This window comes from Varanus komodoensis, unplaced genomic scaffold, assembly GCF_004798865.1.
Source record: "Varanus komodoensis strain SLA01 unplaced genomic scaffold, ASM479886v1 scaffold40, whole genome shotgun sequence".
NCBI classification, from domain to species: Eukaryota; Metazoa; Chordata; class Lepidosauria; order Squamata; family Varanidae; genus Varanus; species Varanus komodoensis.
Genome location: NW_025335942.1, coordinates 7,346,372 through 7,373,323, shown reverse-complemented (window position 1 = coordinate 7,373,323; position 26,952 = coordinate 7,346,372). Strand labels below are relative to the sequence as shown.

General features: G+C 50.4%; 1 protein-coding gene across 1 annotated transcript; it reads left to right on the top strand.

Moving 5' to 3' along the window:
- Positions 1-2: 2 nt before the first annotated feature.
- Positions 3-21,295, top strand: RIN2 (Ras and Rab interactor 2; the record flags this gene model as incomplete). Its single annotated transcript, XM_044442833.1, has 5 exons — positions 3-483; positions 10,693-10,998; positions 12,781-12,912; positions 15,261-15,424; positions 18,414-21,295. Coding segments are annotated over 5 exons (1,404 nt in total), but the record flags the coding sequence as incomplete, so codon positions are not given.
- Positions 21,296-26,952: the final 5,657 nt, after the last annotated feature.

The following is a 26,952-nucleotide window of genomic DNA, read 5'->3' as shown; positions in this document are numbered from 1 at the left end:
GCGACGTGAGCTCGTCCACCTCCTCGTCCGACTCGCTGGAGCTGGAGCGCAGCATGCCGCTGCTCGCCTGCGACGCCGACTCGGCCAGCAGCCCCGACGACGAGCGCGAGAGCGACCCGGACAGCCCGGCGCCGCCGCCGCCGCTGCTGCAGCCGCGCAAGAGGCGCAGCGCCGCCGCCGCCGCGCTGCCGCGCCTCGTCAAGTCGCAGCTGCGCAAGGTCGGCGGCGTCTTCAGCGCCTTCCGCACGCCCGAGAAGCGCATGGTCAAGCGGATCGCCGAGATGGCCCGCGACAAGCGCACCTACTTCGGCTGCCTCGTCCAGGACTACGTCAGCTTCCTGCAGGAGAACCGCGAGTGCCACGTGTCCAGCACCGACCTGCTGCAGACGATCCGGCAGTTCATGACCCAGGTCAAGAGCTACTTGGCGCAGAGCTCCGAGCTGGACCCCCCCATCGAGTCCCTGATCCCGGAGGACCAGATAGGTAAGCCCGGGCTCGCTCGCGGCACCGTCCGGAGCGGGACGCTGCGCTCCGGGGCTTCCGCGGCCGGTGGGCTTTCCTCTTCATCCTCAAGCCAGCAGGTGCCCCATTTAGTGCAGACATGGTATATCTAAAATGCACACGCAGGCGCACGCACGCACGCAACAGGAGTAAAGGCTTTTGGGTAAAATGCAAGCGTTCTTCAGAAGGAGCAAAGCAGTGTGCAGAGTAGCCTAAGCAAAGCCCAGCTCCCTGCCCCTAGGAGCTTACACAACCTTTGGTTTTAGAAAGAAATGCAGGTTTCGAGAGAGGATCCCAAAGGCTGCAATCCGCTGTTGTCTCCAATGTTAAGTACAGTGGGGCTTACTCTAAAGTAAACTGCCTAGTTCATAGGATTGCTGTACACGCTTTCTTGAGAGCATCAGATCAAGGGACTTCCAAGTAAACATGCATCAGACCAGGCCTCGGCTGGTGGCAAGGATGTTTTGATCCTCTTTCTCAGCAACTAAAATCAAGCATCAAATTGCAGATACTCACTGCCTTTCTGCCTGTCAGATCACAGATACTGCCTGTTTTCCCTGCAGTATGTTACATTTTTGCTCTTGGGTTTGCCAGATTGTGATATTTATTGATTTATTTATTTAAGATATTTGTATGTCATCCTTTGTGAGAGCCTCAGGATGGCTTACACAAATAAAATTCCGAAATACATAACAATATAATATAAATGAATTGATGACCCACTTTGGCTGCAATTAAAATAAGGTAATAAAATTCAATATTAAAACTTATTAAAATATTGATTAAATAACAAGGTCTGAGTCTGGCACCGAAAAACAAATAACGACGGCGCCAGGCGGACCTCTCTGGGGAGCGCATTGCATAGGCGGGGTGCCACCGCAGAGAAGGCCCTCCTCCAGGTGCTCACCCTCCTAATATCTTTCACGGAGGGCTCCCGGAGGAGGGCCTCTGCTGCCGATCTCAATTGGCGGGAGGGCAAATACAGAAGAAGGCATTCGTTTAGGTATCCTGGTCCCAAGCCGTTTAGAGCTTTATAGGTAATAACCAGCACCTTGAATTGAGCCCGGACTTTGATGGGAACCCAGTGAAGCTGGTAGAGGACTGGGGTTATATGAGAATAACGCCCAGTCCCCGACAGCATCCTGGCAGCTCTGTTTTGCACCATCTGAAGTACCCAGACTATCTTCAAGGGCAGCCCCACATAGAGCGCATTACAAAAGTCCAACCGGGAAGTAACCAATGCGTGTGTTACTGTTGCTAGGCAATCCTCCTGCCTTTGGGGCTGTTCTCATTTCAAAAAAAAAAAAAATATTTGGATGCTGCTATTCAGTTAGATGGTAAAGCAGCATACAAAATCCCAACAAGACATCAATAAAAGCACCGAAGTCATAACTAGTTCAGATAATATTTCAAAACCTGCTTAAAAGCAGCATCAGAAGATGATTTAAGCCATAGTATTAGCATTCAAAATAGCAGGGATAAAAACGTATGATTTCAAAACTTAGAAACCAACTCAGAATTGCTTTTGTCTCCCAAATGATGTGTTGAGAGCTCTCTAATCCCTCGGGGGATTGAGAGATGCAGCTGCCAGCTGTGAACCCCTTCGATTCATCGCCTAGTGAAAGTTTACATGGAGCTTGCAAACTTCAGGCAGGTTCTTTAAGTAACACAAGGCTTGGATACCCTCGAAAGGAGGAGAAAGTCAGATCTTGTGTGCTTCTGTTTTCAAAAAGTGTTTAAAAAGAAACATGCCGGTGTGTCCCTATGAACTCCCCTCCAGGCAAAATACTTTCCTTGTGAGCTAACTTCATGGAATATTTTTCGTCCCTGTTGGCTTGACGCCCTTCTAATTTGTGGGTTGCCTTGCAGAAATGCCATCGGAGAATTTCTTTCTCCGGGTACGGTTCAGGGTGTTTTGACATCTGTCCCTGTCTTGAATTGAGCATCTATTTCTGTGCGTATGACTCACCGTTCGCTCAGTGTTAATGGAATACTTTGCCTTCTTGTGATTATTATTTTTTCGAGGCTCAAGGTACTTTAGAGCTTTCACAGCCGTGTCTGCTGAGATTTCGCAGTGCTCTGAAACGCGACTCCTCGCTTTGGCGGAGGGCTCTTTCCCACTTTCTCCTGGTCTGTGCCTGTTGTTGCAAGGGTGCGGCTTAAAGCGCGTTGGCTTTGGCGGAGAGCGAACACGGGGCCTTTTTTCTCTTGCTGAGGACTGAACGAGTGGCGCGTTCTTCAGCTGGCTGCATTTCGCTGAGCAATCGGACTGTGTACAAGCCGTAGTTACACAGAGAGGCAGTTGAAGCAAGCAGAAAGCTGCCTTTTGAAGCAGCTTTGAAAGTTTTGCTGCCCTCACCAGTTTGAGGCCTGGGAGTAACCACAGCAGAGCTGACTTTACAAATGTTGCTGATTTAAGCACAGGGATGTGGCAGATGGGTTGAGTCATCGCAGGCCAGCTGAACAGAGCCAGCTACGTTTCATTGTGCCGCTTCAGGGTCAACACAAGAATAAATAAAGCCAGAAGAAATGTTTTCTTCCCCGGCTGAGTTGTAGGGTTTCATTGTCTTATTTGTCTGGGCTTTTCCTCTGGAATTATTTGCCTGAATTCCTCTGGAATTCCTTTTTCCTTTCCCAAGGTTTTAAGAATTGACTGTGTTTAACATGGACTTTATTGTCGATTGGTTAAGAATTTGATTAGGATGGTGTGTTTTAGTTTGTTTTGTCTTCTTAAACCATCCCGAGATTACAGTAAGGGAAGGTCTAAAAAAGTTTTAAATAAATAAAATAATAAATAAATCAAGATGCTTCCAGGATTAGGCATGCTTCAAGTAACCTCCACCTGTTTATAACCTGGGAATGGAGGAAAAGTGTTTAGGGCGAGATAAAAAGGAAATGTTCTAACCAGAGGCCTGTTTTGCTAACAGGTCAGAGTAACAGAATCTCAGTTTGGAAGGTGTGTTTAGTTTTCCGTGGCCTTCACATGTCCTTCCAACATCCTGTTTCCAACAGTAGCTGCTACAGGGCACTGGGATCCCCGGACAGAGCATAAAAAGAATGGTTTTCCCTGGAAATTCCCTGGGTGGCAGAATCCGTGGGGTGCCCAGCAGCCCCGCAAGGGTGTCCCGGCCCTTCCCGCCACTTCCCTTTTCCTCGCCTCTTGGGCTCAGCATCCCTCCCTCAAAATCTGCTTCCACAGGACCTTTGTCTCTCCACTACTCCACACGCCCCAACCTGGGACTCCTGGGGCGGGGGCGGGTGCAAGGCCCCCCTCCAGCGCCTTGCGCTGCCCTCGGAAGTGAAATGGCCGGGAAGGAGGAGATGCCGTTTGGCGCTCGCAGCACACGGCCTCTGAACGCCTCGTCTTCTGGGCTTTCCCTGCTTTGCTGTTTAGAGGCTCCTTCTGAGCCCGCTGCCCTCGCCACCTTCCGTGGCAGCAGAATTCCTGCGCCGGTTACATGTTCCGCAGAAGCGCTTTCCCGAGGAGGAAAAGACCCCTTTTCGGCTTCACAGCAACCCCACAAGTTACTGCGATAATGTAACACAATACGGTTGGAATGCCAGTTGTTTTCTTCTGTATATTTTGCAATTTGAGCTGAGGGGCGGGCTGTGGACGTGAAGTATGTGGGACCGAGGCAGAAGAAAGGCTGGATCTGAGCGTGTTCGTGGGGAGGCAAGGCAGCTCTCCGCTGAAGGGCGGGGGCAAGATGGCCTCCTTGCTCCTCGACGGCTGCTGTGTGCAAGCTCGCTGCCTCTGGTGATGGAGGAAGCCCATGGCCAGCAAGGCTAGTAGCCACGGAGAGCCACCTCCTCTGTGAATTTTCCAAACCTGCTTTTAAAGCCAGCCATGTCGGTGGCCACCAAGTGGCGTATCTCGACTCGCTGGCTGGGTCTGCAGCAAGAAGTTTCAGCTGCTTCTTGCAGGGGCCTAGAAGCGTGCCTTTCCCAGCACGACAGAGAAATAAGCAGGCACTACCCATCGCCTCTGCAATATGCTTCATGAAATATTCAGCTGCGTTACCCCAGGAAAGCGTCTCCTGCCTCGAGCCGATCCCCGCAGCAGCAGCCCTGTGAGGTGGGGCAGGCTGAGCGTCTGTGAGGGGCCCAAAGTCGCCCAGTGGGCGCCGTGGCTGAGCGGCGACTCAAACCCAGATCCCCCGAGTCCCAGTCCCGCGTTTCTAACCACTACAGCACACTGCCTTTCCGAGGTTAACCATCCTTCACTCCAGCACCACACCCCTCCTTGTTTGAAGAGTGGATCTCCATGCAGTCTATTTAGTGCTTGTTCCAATAGCCATGCTGGCTTGGGATGATGGGAGTTGTAGTGCAACATATCTGGAAGGGTATATTTTGGGGATGGTCACACTGCACTACCCTTAATGTTTAAAATGTCTACTGATAAAAATAAATGAAAGCAATGCACTTCTGCCTGATAACGAATAATTAAATCAAGTGAGACTAAAATGTCCCCATAGATTTAGAAACTGGGTCCCAGCTTGCCTTTTGTGGCCCATGGGCCTGTGAATGTTCAAAGGGCGTGTCGTTGGGCCCCTGGGGAGACTATTCGAAAGTGGACTGGGAAATCTTTAGATGTTCTACAGACCCGGTGCTCTGAGTGTCTGATTTCAGCATCTTTATCACTGCCTAAAGTGACCAGTGAGGAGGAACTAAAGAGGCTCTTGATGCTGGTGAGCACAAGAGGAGAGCACAAAAGTTGGCTGGAAACTCAGCCTTAAGAAAACCAAGATCATGGCATCCGGTCCTCTCACTTCCTGGCAATTAGATGGGGAAGAAATGGAGGTAGTGACAGATTTTATTTTCCTGGGCTCCAAGATCACCGCAGACGGGGGCTGCAGCCAAGAAATTAAAAGACGCTTGCTCCTGGGGAGGAAAGCTATGGCAAATCTAGACAGCATACTAAAAAGCAGAGACATCACCCTGCCAACAAAAGTGCGTATAGTCAAGGCTATGGTTTTCCCAGTTGCAGTGTATGGCTGTGAAAGCTGGACCATAAGGAAGGCTGAGCGCCAAAGGATTGTGGTGCTGGAGGAGACTCCTGCGAGTCCCTTGGACTGCAAGGCAATCAAACAGGTCAGTCCTAGAGGAGATCAACCCTGACTGCTCTTTAGAAGACCAGACACTGAAGATGAAGCTCAGATACTTTGGCCACCTGATGAGAAGGAAGGACTCCCTGGAGAAGAGCCTGATGCTGGGAGCAATTGAGGGCAAAAGAAGGAGGGGACGGCAGAGGATGAGGTGGCTGGATGGGGTCTCTGGGGCGGTGGGTGTGGGCTCAAGTGGACTCTGGGGGATGGTGGAGGACAGGAGAGCCTGGAGGAACATTGTCCAAGGGGTCCTAATGGATCGGACTCGATTTTGTGCCCGAACAGAACAGAATCATTGCCTCAGCTTCATGAGAAGTCCAAGAACCAGGCGCTGGAAGGGAGAGGATACGAAAACAGCTCACAGCGTCGTAACTGGGGTGCTGGTTCTGCTTACGCAGGGTCCTGTCCAGTCCTGAAAGAACGTGTAGTGTGCGGGAGCAAAGCCCAGTGAGTGCTGCAGGCAGCCGGGTGCACACGTGTGAGCACAGTATTACTGCTTGAGTCTGATTTTTAATTTTGCAAACTCCTGCAGTATATCACGGAAAAACAATCCTAAGTAGTTTGAATAAATGAGGTGAAACAGGAAGCCTGCCAAGCAATTTTCCCCTCATTAAAATCTGCGACTTCAAAAGATTGCAAAAGAGTATCGCAATACAGGATGCAGATGGGCATTTCCAGAAGTCTCGGGGAAACCGCTCACCCTCTCCGAGCGTTTCCTCTTTCCACTTTGAATTAGCTGAAGATAACTTTAACCAATTCCCTGGACTTAATTTAAAATTATTTATAATTATAGGGGCCTGTCCAAGGTCGCCATCAAAAAAATGCAATCTTCAATTAAAGTGCAGAACACAGAGAACACGAACATGGTTCAAACTCCACCAAGGATCTTTCCAGAGACTGCAAAAGCACGGTGAAAAAATTGTTTTTGGTCTGTGCTCATCACCATCAAATTTGTACATCTACTGAAACAGTCAGTGTCTGTCGCTGTTCGTTTGACTGCTTCTAACAGTGCCTTGATTCCTTGGCCCCTCAACTAACAGACCCAAAGGGGGGGCCCTCAGTTTGGGCGAAGGTCTCTGAGCTCCAGAAGGACGGAGCTGGGGAGGGCCCAAGCTGTGTGGAAGCGACAGTGCTTCATCTCTGGTTCTCTCTGAGGGAGGCAAATTTTGGTTCAGGGCTGCAAATATTGTCCAGGCATTGTGCACAGCTGACTAATGCCGCTGCAACTGTTGCGTTTAGCTCACAGATTTTGGCTGCCGGGCGTCTGTGCATGGGAGGTGGGTGGGAAGAATGGAAGGGACACAATTTTAGGGCTGCAACGTCAAATCAACAGGAGCTGTTTACAATGGTTCTTTCTCTGGGGCTGAAGGGCGACGCTGCCACCATGGAGATCTTTTTTGGCGTGTGCTCGCGACTCCACCGCTGGTTGCGGCTTTATCTTTGGGCGTATCTAGCTGTACATTTTTGGGAAAGTCGGAGTGTGTGCGGTTTTCCCCCCAACCGGTTGTAACCGAAGCACCTGTGTATCGGGCATGCATACTTACCTGGCAGAGGAGACACCTGGAATGCAAAGGAGATTTGGATGCTCTGGCTTCTCCGTTGCACCCCGTAATTTCCCCAAATGGGAGAATCATGGCTATATAATTTGTGGCTGTGCAGGATGCATTCACAAGTACACCTCTTGCTACGGGCTCTCATCCACCTAGCAAGTGCAGCACAATTCCAATTCCAAAGGGGTGTGTTGAAATTCGTGAATCGGAGTATTTGTGCCTCGGGGTTAATTTTCAGGTGTGCATCTGTGGATTGATAAACGGTCGTATGGATCCTCTTCGGCCCTCGTGCTCGCTGCATAATGCCTACTTTATTTTCAAAGTCTCTTTATTTTCAAAGTGCAAATATTTTCAGATTATTACTTTTGTTAGATGCAGCTAAAGTATCACACAGGCTTTTCAGTGAAGGTTGCGCAATATGTTTACAGAATAAAAAACTGTGTTTGCCCACAAGTCACACATAAATAATAAGCCTCAGCAAAAGTGGCAAACGCACACATCCTGGCAAACACAGGCGTTTCCAACGAAAGGCGTTGCCAGCTAAGGCTAAACATGCAAGTATGTTTAGTATGTAGTAAATAAACGCACGTTGCAATCTAGTGGCGCTGCATCTGGCATGGATAACTTCTGTGTGTGAGGAGCGGAGGAAAGAAGGCCGAGTCCATAAGTGGGAACATGGTTTGCTGTAGGATTACAGATTTAAGACAGAAAGCAAGGATTGCTACTCACAGTAGGCTTTGGGGTTAAATGGTTTAGGAACAGGTCATGCTGTCTGTCCTCTTCTGTTTCTTTATCAGGGCAGCCAACAGAGGAAGATAAGAACCCAGATCTGTCCTGCTTGCATGTTTCTTCATTCTTCTTAGTGGCCAAGTGGTCATTTATTAAAAGAATGGGGGTAGCAGGGAAAAAGAAATGGCCACTGAAAAGGAAAACTCGATTGTGTAGCTACAAGCGACTAACTCCTTGTTTAAATGTGCCGAAAATGCTTGAAATGGAGCTTATGGGTTAGAGAGAATGAAGACTTTAGGGCTGTCATTAAATGTGCCGAAAATGCTTGAAATGGAGCTTATGGGTTAGAGAGAATGAAGACTTTAGGGCTGTCGTGCGAAGGGGGAAATGGTGGTGGAGAAAGAACCATGTGGGGGGAAGGCCTGCATGGAGGAAAAGCAAGGCCGGCTCGCTTGCAAGGCTGAAAAGCAGCTTTTAACGCCGTGGCAAAACTGCCAGGCTATTGCACGGCTCGTTCATAAAGTGGTGCCTATTTCAAGGGTTGCCTTCTGCTTGAGGGGTTGCCAGCTTCAGCCTCTCAGGCAAAGGGATCGTGTAGCCTGGCTTGACTGCTGCAACACACGCTCAGTTGGGGCTGCCCTTCCAGCTGGTGCAGAAGGGCTCCTGGCAGGGACGGGCCGCCTTTTACGGCTGGCAGGCTGGCAGGCTGCCCCTTCGTTACTGGGCCACGTTTAAGGTTCTGGTACTAACCTTGAGAAGAGAAGACTGAGGGGGGACATGATCTCCCTCTAGAAGGACCTCCAAGGCTGCCACAAAGAGGAAGGTCAAGGTCTCTTCTGGCTGATGCCAGAGTTTGGACATGGAATGATCAGTTCAAGCTGCGACAGCCCAGATTCAGGCTGGACACCAGGAAAAGCTTCCTCGCGGTCACAGCAATATGAGAGTGAAACCAGCTGCCTGGAGAGGTGGGGGGCTCTCCCACGCTGGAGGCATTCAGGAAGAAACTGGGCAGCCCTCTGAGTGGGGTGGAGTGACTTGGTGTCCTGCAACAGCAGGGGGTGGGCCTGATGGCCTTCATCCAGCTCTGCTGTTCAATGATTCTGTGATTCTAGTGTACAAAGCTCTAACCAACTGGAGACTGGGAGATCTGAGAGCACCTTTTCTCTTACCCGTTGAGGTCATCAGGTGGCCCGTTCCTGGCAGGCCCACGTGGACCCAAGGCCTGGAGTCCACTCGGAGAGGGACCTCGCTTGTGGTGACCCCACTGCTGTGGGATTCTTTGCCTCTGGAGGTCAGGCAAGCCCCAATATTGTGTAGCTTTAGCACCTCCTGAAAACACCTGCATTGCAAGAAGCCGCCTTAAGCCGCGGTTTTTATTAGTACCCCTTTTCAGAATAATGTTTCATACTGTTGTTTTATTCTCATCCCAGAATCTGGGGTGTGTTATATAAATGGTGTTAATAGACTCTAATCTGCCTGTACCTTGCAGGGGATGAAAATGCCAGGGAAATGAACCTTGCAAAGAGCAGCTGTCAAAGGAACCGGTGTTTTCCCCGGTTCAGCATTCTGGGTGCTAGAACCTGCCTTGGCAACTCGTGGCCTGCCGAGCCAGGCGGCATCCACGCACTGCAGCCTTCCAGTTGCCCGCCAGCCCTGGGTTTGCCCTGGTTCCAGGGAGCAGAGACAAACAGGAGGCTGTTGAGCCTGGCTTTGCTTGACGCATCCCACATCGCTCAGGCCAGAAGTAGGCAGAGCTCAGTCACGCCATTCCCGGCAAGCTAAGCTCTGCTCTTGGCCTATTTCACTTTCAGAAGCTGCTGCACCCTTGGAGACCTGCTTGGACACAGATCCCTTCCCCGTTGCTCAAAATGTTAAGTGGCTTTTTCAGCCTTGGGCAGCTTGACCATTCTGTGGAGACCTTCCCTTTCCCATCTTCTGAATGTCTGCATGGGCCAGAGACTGTCTTCAAAAGGGAAGGGGAAACGAAAAAAAACCCCCTCCATCTTGGTGTTGTGGAAGTGACCTGAAGTGTTTTGGCCGGCTTTCTTGCGTGCTTCTCTTGTATGTTTGCTTTGCTTTTTGGTTCATATGTACTTCTGAAGGCCTTTTGTTTTGTTTTTGCACCTCTGGCTTCCGTTCTGTGAAATGGGTACTTCGTGCTGCAGATTGGAGGCAATTAAGGGGTTTGGCTTTGGGGCCTCAAACCCAGGCTACGTTTTGTGGTCAGTACCTTGGCTAGGGTCTTCTTTGTGAGCAGCTGAGTCCTCATGGCCACTCTTCTCTGGGTTCAGTGCCTCGGTTTTCCCAGTCTGGTCTAAGTCCATCGCAGACTGTTTTATACTTCCTTGCCCTCCCCTCTCCCCCTCAGTCGCATTGTATGCTCGCTGTTCAATGTTAGCCAATAAATTTCTCTCTGCTGAGACAGACTTAGGTGCATTTAAAGGCGAATTTGGGCTTTTGGTTTCTGATGCAAACTCTGAAAACACAAAGGGACGCTAAAAGTGTCAATGAAAATGCTCAGGCAGACTCATATTCTAGATTTCCAGGACACATACATAAACAGTCCATATTTTGAACCTTTCTTACCTTAGAAGCCTTCCTCTTCTAAATCAGCACAAATAAATGTGAAGTGTAGGTTGTGGCTGGGCTTTTTTCCTGTTTACAAGCGCATCTGGAAATCTAGTTTTGGTGCTAAGGTTCCTCTGGACGTCATAACTGAATGATTATTCTGTCTGCTTTAAATCGTTTCCATGCGTGCACAAGAGCACAAGAGTCGGCAGCGCACTGAGCTCTCCCTCTCTTTGCAGATGTGGTGTTGGAGAAAGCCATGCACAAATGCATCCTGAAGCCCCTTAAGAACCACGTTGATGTGATGCTGAAGGATTTCCATACGGCCGACGGCTCCTGGAAGCAACTGAAAGAAAACCTCCAACTGGTCCGACAACGAGACCCTCAGGAGCTGGGAGTGTACGTCCCAACACCGGACTTTGTAGACGTTGAGAAGATTAAAGTCAAGCTCATGACAATGCAGAAGATGTACTCACCTGAGAAGAAGGTCCTTTTGCTCCTCCGTGTTTGCAAGCTGATTTATACTGTGATGGAGAACAATTCAGGTAGATGCGGACTTCGTTCTTTCTAGCCAAGGAGAGGAAAAGAGGGCATGTCTTCAGATCTTTTCTTTGCCTTGCTCTGTCTATCTGGGAATGTGCCATCTGTATGATGCACTGCACAAAACGGATTTCTAGAAAAACGGGGCTGGATAGAATGAACATCTTGGGAAGATGCGTGGGGAGTTAAATCCCCTTTCCTGAAGACTTTGTGGATGCAGGAAGAGCAGGCCTCACACAGTTTTGTGGGGAATTGCTCCTGATGAAGACAGTCCTCCTCCTGGTGCAAAAGCTCCGGGGTTTAACCTGCACGGTGCCGCCCTTTGTGGAAGACACAGATGCTTAGTCGGTTGCCCTGCATCGCATAGGGTTGTGAGGCCCACGACTTCACCTCTGTGTCCATTGTAGGGCGGCAAAGCCATCTGTGCGATGCTTGTCATGCTCACGCGTGACCCTCCAGAATATTGAGAGAACACCTCATGTCAGGTGATAAAGCATCCGCATGCTCTTAGGGGGTGTTTAAATGTCATGAGAGGTGGAGGACACCCAGAAACACACGGATGGGTTCTTCTTCCTCTGTGAGAGAGGTTTGGCTGCAGTCTAAAAACTTTCTTCTTAATATTGTGCAGAGCAACGAAAAATTTGGTGTCACTGGCTTGTCATGCTTACTTTGGAAGCCTGGTGTAATAATTTGAATGGGGACTCATTCATCAGGGGACCCTGATGTGCCCATAGAAAAGCCCGTGCCCCAAAGCCAGCATAGGCTCCTCTTGCCCTCGAGTCACGTGCCTCCTCCTGGGCGTACCAGGTAGGGAAAACCAGGAGTCTTCGGCGGATATTGGAAGAAGTGCAGGGTTCCGTGGGGTCGACACCTTGGTGGAGGCTTAGAGCTGCCTTCACGCACCCCTTCAGCAGAATGAGAGAGCAGAGTGGTGGCCCTCCACCGAGTTGTCTTCAGCAAGCCACGGAGTTGGCCGAGAACTTCAGGAGAACGTCAGGAATGTCTGGGCTAACATGGAGAGATGCACTAGATGGTGCTTCGTTCGGGGGTGGACTTAGGCCCGTGTTTTCATACTTTGTTCCCAGTATTTAACTACATTGCTACCAGCATCCAACTCTTCTCTTTCGCCATGTCCCCAGAGTATAAGACAGCGAGTAACTCTTCCCTATGCGCCCTCCTGCCCCTTAAGATCTGAGGCGGAGGCCCCTCTTTGGGAGCCCTCCTTGAAAGAGACTGGGAGGGTGGCTACCGGGAGCAGGGCCTTCTCTGTGGTGGCACCCCCCCCCCGATTGTGGAATGCGCTCCCCAGAGAGGTCCGCCTGGCGCCGTCACTTCACTCTTTTCAGCGCCAGGCCAAAACCTTTTTACTCTCCTGTTATTTTAATGTTTAATGGGTTTTAATTGTGATTTTATTGTGAATTGCTGGATGCTGTGCCATATTTTATCTGGGCTTGTTGTAGACTGTCTCAGGGCACTAGTAATGGGATGGTCTATAAAAGCTTTAGACAGACAGACAGACAGACAGACAGACAGACAGACAAAAGAGCACGCAAAAGATAGGCACACACCTAACTGTGAGTTCCTTTGAGCTTGCAGCCACATCCTCTGTAGCCTCTTAAAAAACTCAGATTAATTGTCTGAGCCAAGATTAAGTGTCTTGGTTCCATCTGCATTTCAACATGGATCTCAAATGCACTGCTGAATGGAAAGAGCAATGCGGGAAAGAGTCTTTGAAAGGAGAGGCAGCCAAGGGGGTCACCACAGCTGTGCTCTGTCTCCCCTCCAAGGAAGGATGTACGGCGCCGATGACTTCCTGCCCGTGCTGACCTACGTCGTGGCTCAGTGCGACATGCTGGAGTTAGATGCTGAAATCGAGTACATGATGGAGCTTCTGGACCCGTCCCTGCTGCACGGAGAAGGTACCGTCCTTGGTGGCCGATGACTCTCTCTCTAGGAATTCCACTGCTGATAGCGGGCCTGAACAGAGAATTGCTGCCAGGGGCTTATCAAGCAACGCCTGCAAACAAAACCTAAAGATAACTGCAGCCAAGCAAAAACGAAAGTCTCGCGTGCCTGTTGGGTGGAGAAGGAGAGGCGAAAGTCTCGCATGCCTGTTGGGTGGAGAAGGAGAGGCAGAGCCCTTTATCAATGAATATGCTGCTGTGTGATCCTGGAAGCAGGAAAACATAAACTTGGATGCTCTCTGGCCGAGTTTATCTTTGTTTCCTGAACAGCCATCTTGATTAACCGTAACCCGCTTGGAACAATTAATAGACACAGATCTTGATGCAGGGTTTGAATCTACTCGTTGAATCTATTCAACCAGTATGGATTCTTTTTCATAAGATAGCCCTCATCTGTGTATCTCCTCCGGAGGTACGGAGGTTGCTGTAGAGAGTCGGAAGAATTAGGAAACGCCAGGGCTTCCTCAGGGGAGGCAGCCCATACCGTGTGGCGCTCCACCTCTCCTGCCCATCTCCTAACCCTTGAAGGACCATCGCACATCAGGCCGACAGTTGCAAAGACACGTCCTTCTTCAGACGTGGAGCGGTGGTGGGAGCACTGGACTGGGAGCCTGGAGATCCAGGGCCTAGCCCCACTTGCTCACAAAGCTCACTGGGTTATCTTTGGACCAGTCACTCACTAAAGAAGGATTTGTGCCTTTGCAGCTGGTAGGCCCTGGTCCTTCATGGATGCTCCACAGGTGCTTGTTATGAGGATAAAATGGAGTGAAGGTGGACTGCCTTGGATTCCTTGCAAGGCAGGATGCAAATGTGGTTATGACTGTTAATTAGTGGTGTTTGCCTGGAGAATCTTGGCCAGTCGGCTGCCTCCTGCTTTTCTGTGCAGGGGGAAGGAGCCGCTCCGTGTACATTGGCTACAGATTATGAACCATTTAATGCAGCAGACCAAACAGCTGCATTTGATTCTGCCCTTTCGTTTTTGTGCTTTGCTCCCGTGCTTACCTGAGAAATCGCGTCCAGGGCGTATTTTGGAAAACTGCGAGCGGGTGGCGGAATGGAAGGACTGCAGCAGAACCATCGGCTGCATAAAAGTACGCCGTGTTGGCCCTTCGAGTCTGCCCAGCGTCCCCCATATCTTTTCTTGGAGCCTCATCTTGCCAGTGTGGAAAGCGGCTGAGGATGAGCTCACGGCTGGCTTCGAGGGAGACCTTTCAGAGCCGTGGCCGAGTCTCCCAGGAAAGCCTCGCCTGGATGCAGCCTTGGACCATTCCATGTGTTCAGAAGTTTGCCCTGGCCACATTTATGGAGGTCAACCTTCGGGAGAGAACCTGTGACTCGGCCTCTTTTTTAGAAGCACCTCCTGGAAGTTGACTTCCGTTCCGAGGAGCTCAGTCGCCTTGCTCTGAAGCTCCCCACACCTGCCGCTCCTTGGCTCGCCCAGGGCCTGGGACAGCCAAAAATGCAAGCAGGCGGGGCCAGGCGACTGGATGCGGATGCACCCTGGCCTGCAAGCCACGCCCAGCATTACGCTGGTGTAACAAACTGCCTCTGGCTTTTGGAAAAATCCTGGCTGGGAACTGGGACAGAATTCCATTTTATGTGGAATTGCGTCTCGCCTGTGTGAAATGTACAGCGCGCAGAATAAATGCAGAGAGTCGGTTTCGCTGATGGTGTGGTGTGACCAGTCCCAGGTGCTGAGTTTCCCTATGCGCTGCTGAGCAACCAGGGGGAAAGCACAGAACTGGTTGTGCCGGTAACTAGTTTTTCGGTCAGACGTTCTGCCAAAAGGGCACCTCCCTGCCCAGCCCTGTCCCTTGCAGAGGAAGCTGGGGTATATTTTAATTGGCATGCTCTGTTTAACACCCATGTTTTGGTGGCCCCCTGAGCCTCAGCGTGCCCCAGCTGCACCCCAAAAGTTGCCCAGCGCTCAGCTGCACTTTCGCATTGCAAGGAAAGACTTGCTGGGAAAATAGTGGTTAAAGATTCTTTCCTCGAGGCAACTCAAATGAGGTTTTGAGAAACTCCAGAGCTCTTTGGAGCAATTGGAAATGCTGGCATAGCGATCGCTTGAAAGGACGGAGCGAACAGCCTGTATGCGTTGCTCCCGCCACTGCCAGTCTGCCGACCAGTTTTGCCAAGAAAATTATTTTCCTGGGGGGCGAGTTTGCATGTCACGCCACAGCTTGGCTTCCCCGGGCTTATGCAATGTGTGAACGAGGCCAGTTCCTTTGTTATACTGATTTGACTTCCTGCAACCAGCGTGTTGATCGTGCGTTCGTGGAACACTCTTGATTTCTTCCCAGGGGGCTACTACTTGACAAGTGCGTACGGAGCGCTCTCGCTGATCAAGAATTTCCAAGAAGAGCAAGCTGCCCGGCTGCTGTGCTCGGAAGCGCGGAACACCCTCCGGCAGTGGCACAAGCGACGGACGACGAACAGAACGATCCCGTCTGTGGACGATTTCCAGGTACAGCCGATGCCCTCCAGCCAGCGCCTTTCTTGCTGCGGCAGCGGATTTGGATTGCCCGGGGCGGGGTGGGCCACGCTGCCTCCCTGCCAGGGAGCCTGAGCAGAGCTGGAGGAGGAGGGGAAGGGGAAGGGGAAAGGGAAGGTCCACTCCAGCTGCAAACGGGGGAAGAGTCCATCCTCTACATACTCATCCACCCTGTGCAATTGCCAGGTGAGGCAGGAAGTTCCCAGCCTGCAGGCCTCTTTGGCCTTCCATAGAATCACAGTATAGCAGAGTTGGAAGGGGCCATGAAGGCCATCAAGTCCACCCCTCTGCTGTTGCAGGACACCAAGTCACACCACCCCACTCAGAGGGCTGCCCAGTTTCTTCCTGAATGCCTCCAGTGCGGGAGAGCCCCCCACCTCTCCAGGCAGCTGGTCCCACTGCCGTATTGCTCTGACTGTGAGGAAGCTTTTCCTGATGCCCAGCCTGAATCTGGGCTGCCGCAACTTGAACTGGCTATTCTGTGTCCTGCACTCTGGCATCAGCAAGAGGAGATCTTGACCATCCTCTTTGTGGCAGCCTTGGAGGTCCTTCTAGAGCAGGGGTCTCAAATGCAACTTCCCTGGGGGCCGCTGGAAGTAGAGTCTGGGTGAGGCTGGGCCGCATCAAGAATCCCACCACCGTGGTGGTGGTGGGCCGCTCATCCCGCGGCTGGCCCGGGTGCCGCCGGCACTTGGAAGGCCGCAGGGCCCCTCCCCCGTGGCCCGCCCGTCCCGGCAATTGGCCCGCGGGCCGCGAGTTTGAGACCCCTGTTCTAGAGGGATGTCATGTCCTGCAAGTCGGATTGTGCCTGCCAAGAATGTCCGTCAAATGTGCAGTGTGCCGAAAAGCCACGGTGGGACTTTGGCTGCAGTCTTAGCAGGCCAGGGATGATGGGTCCCTTGTTCTTCCTGCAAGAGGTTCCCTGTGGGATCCTTCAGGGCACTGGCTGTGCCAAGTCGGTTAGGGGGATGGAGGCAGAATTATTACTTGGTGCTCTGAAACCTTTCATGCATTCAGAGCATTTCCTCCTAAATCTCTTGCTCTCTTGGTGCAGAGAGAATAGCAAGTCAAATTGAACAGCAGTTTGGCTACTATGACAATTCGGCTTTCGTGTCCTTTGAGAAGCCTAGTGGCTCATTTCACTGCATGCATTTTTAAACTTTCAGTCTTGTGTTCCACTGCATTGATTTTGTTTTGGACTTTATTCCTGATTTGCAAATTTGGGAAAAGGACACAAAATAAACATGCAGGGTATTTTTCTCCCTTAGTAACAACAGGATTGCTTGTGACATCCTGAATGTACATTCTGGCCTATATTTGAACTAGTCCTTTCTTCCGGCGACTCAAGAAGTTTCAGGACAAGCTGGTCTTCCAAGATGTGCCTTCTGCTTTCCTTCCTTCCTCCCTTCCTTCCTCTTTTCTATTTTCTTCTCTTCACCCCTCCCTCCTCCTTTTTCTCCCCCAATCCCCATTCTCTGCCTTCCCTCAGATCTATAGCATGCTTATTTCTCCCTATGGTCAGCATATTCGTATTTTCAAACAACGTTTCTCAACACACACATTTCATCCTTCTGCTAACTTTGCCTTGCAAGTTTTATTCCGTGGATCGCTTCATTGTATTTTCATCAGGTTGGATGTAAGCCACTTTAGGGTTTCTTTTAGGGACAAAAAGTAATACATAATTACTTTTTAAATAAGTAAATAAGCATTACTTGTATAGGATGCAGACAAAGAGTGAGAGAGAGGCAGGGGGTATTCTGGCAAAATGAAACATGAAAGAAACTTGGGAACAATGGCTTGGTTTGCAAATAACAAGAACTTACTCCATTCACCAGCATCTGCATTAAATGTGAAAAGCTATCCCATGCAAAATAGAGCATAGAAGTCGCATGCAGAATCTAGCACAACTGTTTCATGGCAGGAAAGCCAAAATCCTGGTCTATAATTAATCTAGCCTGGGGTGATACTCAAACTGGATTCCGAAAAACACAGAAAGTCATCTTATGGAGCGAACAACCCAAACTTCCTCATTATGGAAGGATTACGGTACTGGAGCCAGTTTGTTCCTGAGAAGCATGTCTGTTTTGCAGAATTGCATGCTGTTCGTCGGCAACACCAACAATGTGTGTGAACTTCCATAATCGCTGGCTAGTAGAGCTGTTGTTCGTGGACTGGAAAACTGTGGCTATAAAAGGATAAATTTTCCTGCTTGCTCCTGGGCCCAGCCTCCCAGGTTCTTTCCTGAAGCTTGCTGCATCACTTCATCACTGGGGCTCAGGCGATCTGGGTTCAAGCCCCCACTTGCCCATGGAGCCAACTGGTGGCTTTGGGCCAGTCACAGCCTCTCAGCCCAGCCTGCCTTGCAGGGTTGTTGTGAGGATAAGATTGAGAGGAGGAGGAGGAGGAGAATGATGTAAGCTCTTTGAGTATCTTGGAAGGAAAAAAGCCAGGCTAGAAATATAATAAATAATTAGATTAGATTGGAATTTCTTAGGCTGAAGGTATTAGCTTCATGGCATGCCAGTGAATGGACTGAGGAAGTGTGGAAGCCATTAGATAATTCCTTTTGTGCAAGCGCCAGTTAAACCAGGGTTCGGTCCAGTGTTATGACCTGCCTCTGAGCTGATAGATTTACAGCTGGGCCTTTCAGGCTTTCTATCTTCTGCCATGAAATCCACGCACACGGAAGAAGATTCTTGGAAATACTGTAGGATGTCCCTCCTATTTGGTCAGGATTTTAAGGCCTCTCTCCGGAACATACCCTGTGACTTCTTGTAGGCCTCTGTGGCAGCTGGTTTGTCCTTACCAAACACCTTCCCGAGGTAGCTTCCAGGCACTGATAGCCAGTGGAGCAACTATCTTTCCGACGGTTGAGCCCAAGAAAGATGTAAACTTTGTGGGATTTGCTGATGAGCCCTTGAATGTGAATGTTCATGCTTCCCATGTGTTTTCCCACCTGCAGAACTACCTGCGTGTTGCATTCCAGGAAATAAACAGCGGTTGCACAGGGAAAACCTTGCTGGTGAGACCTTATATTACTACGGAAGATGTTTGCCGGCTGTGTGCTGAAAAATTTAAAGTGGACAATCCCGAGGACTACAGCCTGTTCCTTTTTATTGACGACACCTGGCAGCAGCTGACCGAGGACACTTACCCCCAGAAGATCAAAGCCGAGCTCCACAGCCGACCCCAGCCACAGGTTTTCCACTTCGTTTATAAGCGCATCGACAGCGATCCGTATGGAGCCATTTTCCAGAATGACAACAGCAACCACGCTTTGTAAGGCCGACACGCTTGCTGTCGGGCTTTTAGGTCCCCGAAAACCTCCTTTCCCTGCCCGCCAGCTGTTCCTGGAATGGCGCGGTTTAGAGGGCTCTCAACCAAATGCCTCGTGAGGACGGAAACAACTCTGCTTCTCAGCTGTGCGCAACAGACACACACTCCTCGCTCGGGCTGGCTCAACAGTGCACATGCTGCAGCTGAACCGGACTTCACGGATCCATGACATCCACCAATATATTGCAATATGTCCAGCTGCATATTCACATTGTGATGGGCTTGTATCCTTATTTCCAGCACTGTTTTCAGTCTGAGTTGGCCGGACCTCTGCAAACTAGCCGCTGGGCTGTGTATTTCGGCCTCCTCGCAAAGCTGCCCAATGCCAGGCACCAGTAAACTGTTGCATAGATGGCAGCAGCCTTCTCTAAAATAGCATTTTTTATTTTACAGAAGGCGACCTTTTATATATTTCTTAAAATTTTTATAGCAGTTGCAGGTAAACTGTCGTGGTTCATTCTTAAGCTATTTTTAAGCTATAAAATATTCTATATGCATGTGATTTTTAACATTTAATATACAAACCAAATAAATCTCTTGCTGGTTTTAGAGTACTACATTGAAAATATCCGTGAGGATTTTCCTTTTGCTTTTTTCTACCCTGACTTAGGGTTCTTTTTTTAAAAAAAACAACTTTTTAAAATAGAAACACTGATAAAAGTCTATAAACAATTTGTATTTCTCACATAGGCTGCCCAAAGCTCACTACAACCCTCATGTCCCACTTTCTGAATCAAAGTTTGTGTACTGCTATCTTGAACAGATGGATATATTTAAAGAGATGGGGAATGTGAAAGAGCTGGACGTAGAAAGCAAGCTAGTGAGAGGGCTTACAGAAACTCCTTGACAAATAAAATATTCTAGGCTAGGGGATGGCGTTTAAGATGACTTAACCCAGTTTAGTTGCTCTTTAATACATGTTAACCAGCATTGTCGTATGTAGACTGAAGCTGACGATCGAGGACAGCTGATAGCAGATTGCGTTCTCCGGCGGTGCGGAGTGCCGGCTCCGCATTTGTTGGACACTGCGAAGGGACAAAACGAGGACATAAATAAAAAGGTGGTATTTCGAACCCTAGTCTGCTGGCTCAGGCTATCTGTATAAACATGAGTAAAGGAGGTTATAAAAAGTTCAGTTTGAAAGTCACAGATATTTTAGGTGTGCAAATACTGATCTGACCTCTGTTGTATTAAATGCAGCAGCAAAATGAGTTGATGCATTTAATGGTTTCATTGGCAAGTGCCATCCAATACATTTTTAATGGCTTAAAAGGTCAGTCATTTTCTTTAGGTATTTAGATGTAAATTGTTGGTTTCTCTGCATCTGAAGGCAACAGAAAACAGACGCTTCGGGTTTAGTACAGGATGGCATGGAGTGTTACTGTAATTTGCAAACCCCCACCTGCAGAAATAAGCCAACCTGCAAATGGAAAACGAGCTCATCCTGTGCTGGGTGTTGTTTTTACTTGCGGGATGTGTGTGTGTGTGTGGCATTACACAGAGAAGTAGCCAAGAAAAGTATTCCTCTGCCTGAAATTTTACGACGACTCAAATTACCTCTAGTTCCTCATGCAGGGAAGCTTTTGGGCTGCAGACTTAATTGCAGAAACGGGGGAGTGGGTCCTGTTATTCGGTGAAAATGACTGCAGGAAATGGGAAGGGTTGGGCTGTTACGAATGGAAAGACAATTTGAGATCCAGTGTGCCAGTTGGAAGTGTTCTGCTCTTCCCAGCAGAACACTGAGGTCTGGGAACTTGACCTCTTCAAAATACTTAAAACCACAGAGGTGAAACAGGGCCAGTTTCTAGTAACACAAGAGGTATTTCTTTCCAGCCTTAAGTACCGAGAGCTCTTCTGTGCTGGGTGTGACTTGGAATGAGGCAAATCTTACTCCCCAGGCTGCCGGAGCAGGGAGAAAGGCACCGGGTAGGGGATCTTTTCTGCGAACAAGTTAAATTCTCCGCGAAGTTCAAGAAGCCGTCTGGGGGAGTGCACGGTGGCTATTTTTGTATGGCAGGCTTAAGCGAAGCATCAACCGACCCAGAGGCTTAGGTAGCCGAGTCTTTAAAATTCCTGGGCAATGCCAAGTCCGTTTCTGATGGCGGCTTCGCACAATCCAGAAATTCCGGGCATCAGAGCTGGTCAGCCCGCAATGGGCAACCCGGGAACCCCTTGAATCTGCTCCTCCTCTTTGCAGGGTGTGGGGCAGAAGCAGTTGGAGGCCGGGGCGGTGAGAATGCCACTCCCTGAGAGGGGGTGCCTTCCCCAGGGGCCCCCCAAGCCTGGAGCCGGGATGAGGGCTTGATCTCTTTCAAGCTATGTGGCTTCTCTCCCGGGTTACATTCTTAACCGCGCGGTCTTCTCACTCCAGGGTGATGAGATGAATGTGGCCGCCCGGCTCTGCAAGTATGTTCTATATGTAAAGATGTGTATGTTTCCGTTGATTTGCTACATGTATTTATGTTGTATTTCATTTTGTAAATGATAAAGCAGTAGTTTTGCACAGAATACCTTGTAGTGCTTGTGTGTGTGTGGGAAGTGTTTGCACTGAAACAAATGTTTCCAAAGTCCTGATTCATTTGTTATATTTATATCCCACCTTTTTTTCCTTCCAAGAAACTCAATGCCTTTCTCCTCCTCCTCCTCCCAATCTTATCCCCACAACAACAGCCCTGCGAGGTAGGTTGGGCCGAGAGTCTGTGACTGGCCCAGCATCACCCAGCGGGCTCTGTGGCCGAGCAGGACTCGAACCCGGATTCCCGGAGATCCCTGAGCCATTTCATCCATTCTCTGCCCCAGGGCAGCTTCAGAGCCCCGGTGGAGCACCAGGGCTGCCGGTCTCAAGGGCAACGCAGACGAAAGGAAGGAGTCACATGGTTTCCTCTTCTGCACATGCAGATCTCACCTCCAATGCTGGTAAAGACCACGGGGGCTCTTTCCCTTAAGTATGTATTTTAGATGCATAAGTTGGAATCCCCTCACTTTGTAGAATCATAGAACAGAAGAGTTGGAAGGGACCATGAAAGCCGGCGAGTCCAATCCCCTGCTGTTGCAGGACACCAAGTCACACCATCCCACTCCGAGGGCTGCCCAGTTTCTTCCTGAATGTCTCCAGTGTGGGAGAGCCCCCCACCTCTCCAGGCAGCTGGTCCCACTGTCGTATTGCTGTGACCGCGAGGAAGCTTTTCCTGGTGTCCAGCCTGAATCTGGGTTGTCGCAACTTGAACTGATTATTCCGTGTCCTACACTCCGGCATCAGCAAGAAGAGATCTTGACCTTCCTCTTTCTGACAGCCTTTGAGGTACTTCTAAAGGGATCTCATGTCCCCCCTCAGTCTTCTCTTCTCAAGGCTGAACATGCCCAGCTCTCCCAGTCTCTCCTCTCAGGCAGTGTTCCCAAACCCTGGGTCATTTCTGTTGCCCTCCGCTGGACCCTTTCTAGACTTTCTGCATCTTTCTCAAATCTCAGTGCCCAAAACTGGACACAGGGTTCCAGATGAGCTCTGACTAGTGCGGAGCACAGGGGAACTAGTGCTTCCTGTGTTTTGGGAGTGATACTCATGTTAATGCCTCCCAAAATAGCACTTGCCCTTCTTCCTTCAGTGGGCAAGTCTGTTGATGCAGATCTCTGTGACTCACAGTATCCAAGTTCTCCTTTTTATCCAGGCTTTTGAAGGGCTGATGTTCTAAGAATGGGAGGAGGACGTAAGATAAAAGGTGCAAATTCCTGCAACTCCGTGTCTCTCAGGTGGATTCACAAGACCTTGGAGCTTGGGGAATGTTCGACATCCTTAAATCCAACCAAGACGCAAAGCTGATCTGATGAAATGGTGGATTGAAAAGCAGTGGGCCCTTTTAAAAGACTAGCTTTGCACTCTTTCTCCTTCCAGAAGTACCTTGGCCTTGTCCCAGAATCTATTTATAATGATCGCATGAACTTTGCCAAGCTCCTACCCAGCCTCTCATGCCGAACAAAACCACCGAATTCTTGCCACAGCTCGGATCGAACACCTAATTATTCTTCACATAATTTACTTTAAAAAACAACTTGAACAAGGGATTACAAGTGCCCTGCTTGCTGGTTTGCTACACAACTGCTCCATTGTACTTGGAATTCCAGCTGCCTCCAAGTTAGTTCCCGGTTTCGGTAACAGGCAACTAGAATGCAGTGGAGAAAGAAAAACAATGGTGGAATTTAAACCGATGCATTGGACTGCGAAACATCAAATCGGAGTGGAATTGCTTTGCCTCTTCTTAGCTGTACATTAAAAACAGAATTCCTTCTTTATTTCGGTTAGGAAAACCTGCTTCAATTTTCCGTGTTACCAAGCAGGGTCAGGGTTGGCGGGAACCTGTTTGCAACTGCATGATTTGGCAGCGGGTCGCTTGGGTTGGGATTATGGGGGCGCTTTGGATTCCCAACACACGTGTAAAAGCAGAGATGTAACGGAGGGCTAACTCTTGCACGAGCACTTGGGTCAACCTGAGAGTTGCATATGCAGTGCTCTGCTGCTTGCATCACGGAGGTGAGACGGCGGGACAGAGAGCCTGTGGGGCTGAAAGTTTCTTCAGCACATGCATTCTCTGCATTGCTATCCTCTAAAAAGAGTTCAGAGACCACCTGTCCCAGCGTCCTGCCTCCCATAATGCCCAACATGAAGCCTCTGGGAAGCCCACAAACAGGGTGTGAAGGGCTATCCCATAATGCTGTATAACTGACGTGCACAAGAAGCTGTTGTGACTGGTAGCTGTGGGCAGTTTTGGGACACCAGCCTGTAGGTTCTTGATGTCAGCTGGAGGATTACTTGGAGTTCCAGGTTTGAGAGCCTGTGATGCCAGGCATTGGCGCTGGGACCCCAAATGCGGAGCCTCACCCCACCGTGCCGGCCCCCTGAGGCTGCAAGTGTGCCTTGGAGGGGGTGGAGAGGGGAGGAGGCTGGGGCAGAGGGTTTACTTCCTGTCGCTCCCCCGGCCTCCTTCCCTCCCCAGCACTTAACCAGAGGGCAAAAATGGCCATCGGGATAGAAATCGGGACATGCAGGCGGTGTGGATCGCGGCCACCACAGCTCATCAGGGTGTGGGATCCATGGAAGGCAGGAGGAATAAGACTGGGCCTTAATGATCCTGCAAGGATTTGACTGGATGTGCTTTTGTGTAATCCAAGTTGCTTTAAAGTATCCTCACATCTTGTGGAATTTGGCGGTCCAATTCTGTGCTGCAGGACTGCCTTTCATCTGCTCTGAGCCCATCATTCCGCTCCACCGGAGGACCCCGGGTCACGAGATAAGGCGAGAGCAATCCGCTGCTTCCTGTTTTATAATCCAGCCTTTTGATGCCTCTTCCAAGCAGATGCTGTCACAGAATTCTCTCGTGTTGTATGTTTTGCAACTCCGTACACATTCGGCGCCATTAGCACATGCTGGTAGGGGATCCAGCTTGAATAGCAACTGCCAAAATTCAGGATTAACTCGGAGACACAAAAATGTGAAGCTTTTGAGAGGAGGCGTTGTGAGATGGAAGCGCAGCTTTCCAACTGTGGGGGCGAGGGGCCGCTGCACAGCAGAAAGCAGATTTCTGTAACAGCCTGATCTCAAGTCCTCTTGGGACTGACATCTGAGAAAATACGAGCTGAATTAGGTTTGCTGAACAAAGCCAGTCTTATTTCCAAGCAAACATGCCCGCACTGAGCTCAGGTTGCAGGAAGTTCAGATTCTTCTATTGGGAGCTATTTTTTTCTAGCTGCAATGCTGAAATCTCCACCCATTTGCAAGGCAGCATGAGGACACTGGCAGAAATAAAGGAACTATTTTCAAAACAGCAGCTGCGTCAGTCTGTTAGAGAAATACCGTGGAGTTTTAAGACCCCTTGAAAATGCACTGTCATTGTTTTGCATGTATTTGAGCATTAATGGAAGGCTCAGAATGTTTTGCACATAATTCCCCTTCGTTTTTGCTGCTTATTTCCACTGCCTGCCATTCACCATACCTGTGCATGTACTACAGATATTACGTAGAAAGACACACAAACATGTGAACACACACCTGTGAATTTAGGGTAACACTTCAAGTACCTGGGCACATCTATTGCAGCAAGTACTTTTGTGGAATATTGTGGTCCACAAAAGATGGGTTGTTATGTGCCGGCAAGTTGTGTCTCATGGCACCTCCATGAAAGAGCATCTTCCAAAATGCCGTGTCTCATTCACAGCTCTGTTCAGCCCTTTCCAATTTAGGGCTGTGACTTTCTTGATGGGTTTTTTCCTCATCTTCCTCCTTTTCCTCCTGCCTTTGACTTTCCCTGGCACTACAGTTTTCTCTAGCCAGTTTTGCCTTCATTTTTGTCAGTTTTGATTCTACCAGAAGAAATTGTAACCTGCCAGCCCAGTGAAGGCAGCTGTGGTGCTTTTAGGATGGTGGGTAGCTTGCCAGCCTTGCACCCACCCACCCTCTCCCTTTTGCATGTAACCGCAAGCTCCAGCTTGTGTCTGGCGTGGTTCAGATATTCAAAGGGGGCTCCCGGAGAAGGGCCTCTGCCCCAGAGCTTAAGGGGTGGGCAGGCACATATGGAAGGAGATGCTTCTGGTAACCAGTCCCTGAGCTGTTTAGGGCCCTAAGCTGTTTAGGGCTTTATAGGTCATCACCAGCACCTTAAATTGGGCCCTGGCTTCAACTGGTAACCAGTGTAGGTGGAAAAGGACTGGCGTTATGTGCTCATACCTGCCGGCCCGTTAACAACCTGGCAGCTCGATTCTGGACCAGCTGAAGTATCCGGACCGTCTTCAAGGGCAGCTCCACGTAGAGCGCATTACAGTAGTCCAGTCGGGAAGTTACCAGGGGATGGGTCACCACTGCCAGGCCCTGCCCATCCAGGTAGGGGTGCAGCTGATGAATTAGCCGAAGCTGGAGGAAAGCGCTCCTCACACAGCCGCCACCTGGGCCTCCAGGGACAGCTCCGGGCCAAGGAGCACTCCCAAGCGGTGCGCCCTGCCCTTTAGGGGGAGAGCGACCCCGTCCAGGACAGGGTTGAAAAGGCCTACCTGGGAGGCAGGGCTGCCTGCCAGGAAGTCCTCCGCCTCGTCTGGACTAAGCCTCAGTTTATTGGCTCTCATCCAGTCCAAATTACGCCACTGAAATCCCGAGGCCCGGAAGTGATTTTGGCCTGGAAAGACGGTGTGCCCCGGTCCGCTCTGGTACCCAGAAGGAAGACCTGTGCTTGGAGTATTCCCAGGCCCCCAGGAGCAGCCATCCTGGGCCTCTGCAGCACACCGCCAAAGCTGCGGCGGCCCTGGAGGCGAGCCCATTTAGGGTGGTGTGCGCGGGCTTGCACACTCGCACAACTTTAGGCTGAGATTCGGGCGAGGACTCCAGGGCAGAAACCATCAACAGGTGCAATCGCACTGCCAGGCGCTGAACGGGGAGGAAGGATGTCTCGCGCCGGCTGTGCCCTTTGGCTTGCCCACGCCAGCAGGTTTCTCTGCCCAGCACAAACACCCCTGGTAGAGGCACTCCGTTCGCCACAGGACGGCCACTTTTTGCTTTCCTTCCTCCCTCCCTTCCTCATTTCTATTTTCTTCTCCGCTCCTCCATCCTGTGTCTTCCTCCAGCTCTGCAGCATGCTTATTTTCCCTAGGGTCAGCATATTCGTATTTCCAAACGACGCTCCCAGCGCACACATTTCATCCCTCTGCTGACTTTGCCTTGCTTGCTTTATTCTGCACATTGCTTCACTATATGTGTATTGGGTGGGTGGAAGGTACATTAGGGTTGCTTTTTGGGCCCCACAGCAACATATAATTACTTCTCCAAACAACTAAGGTAGCATTACTCGTGCAAGGTGCAGATAGAGCGAGAAAGAGAGAGAGAATGAGAGAGGGAAGGTGAGGCTGCAATAAACGCGGCCGTCTTCAGGGCGCCACAAGACGCTTCGCTCCAGGAGCACTGAACCCGGCGGACCCGCGAGCCGAAGCCTCCGTACCGCCAGGCCGGGCTGTGCGCACCCAGCGGCGCCGATCGCGGCGAGGAGGGCCACTCCCACCCTGAGTAGCTCTATGTTCCGCGCGAGGCGAGGCGTGGCCGAGCTGCCGGCTCGCCCGCCCGCCCGCCCCTCCGCGGTTGCCCGGCAACCGCGTGCGCGCAAGCGATGCCGGGACCGGCGGGAGCAGCGCTT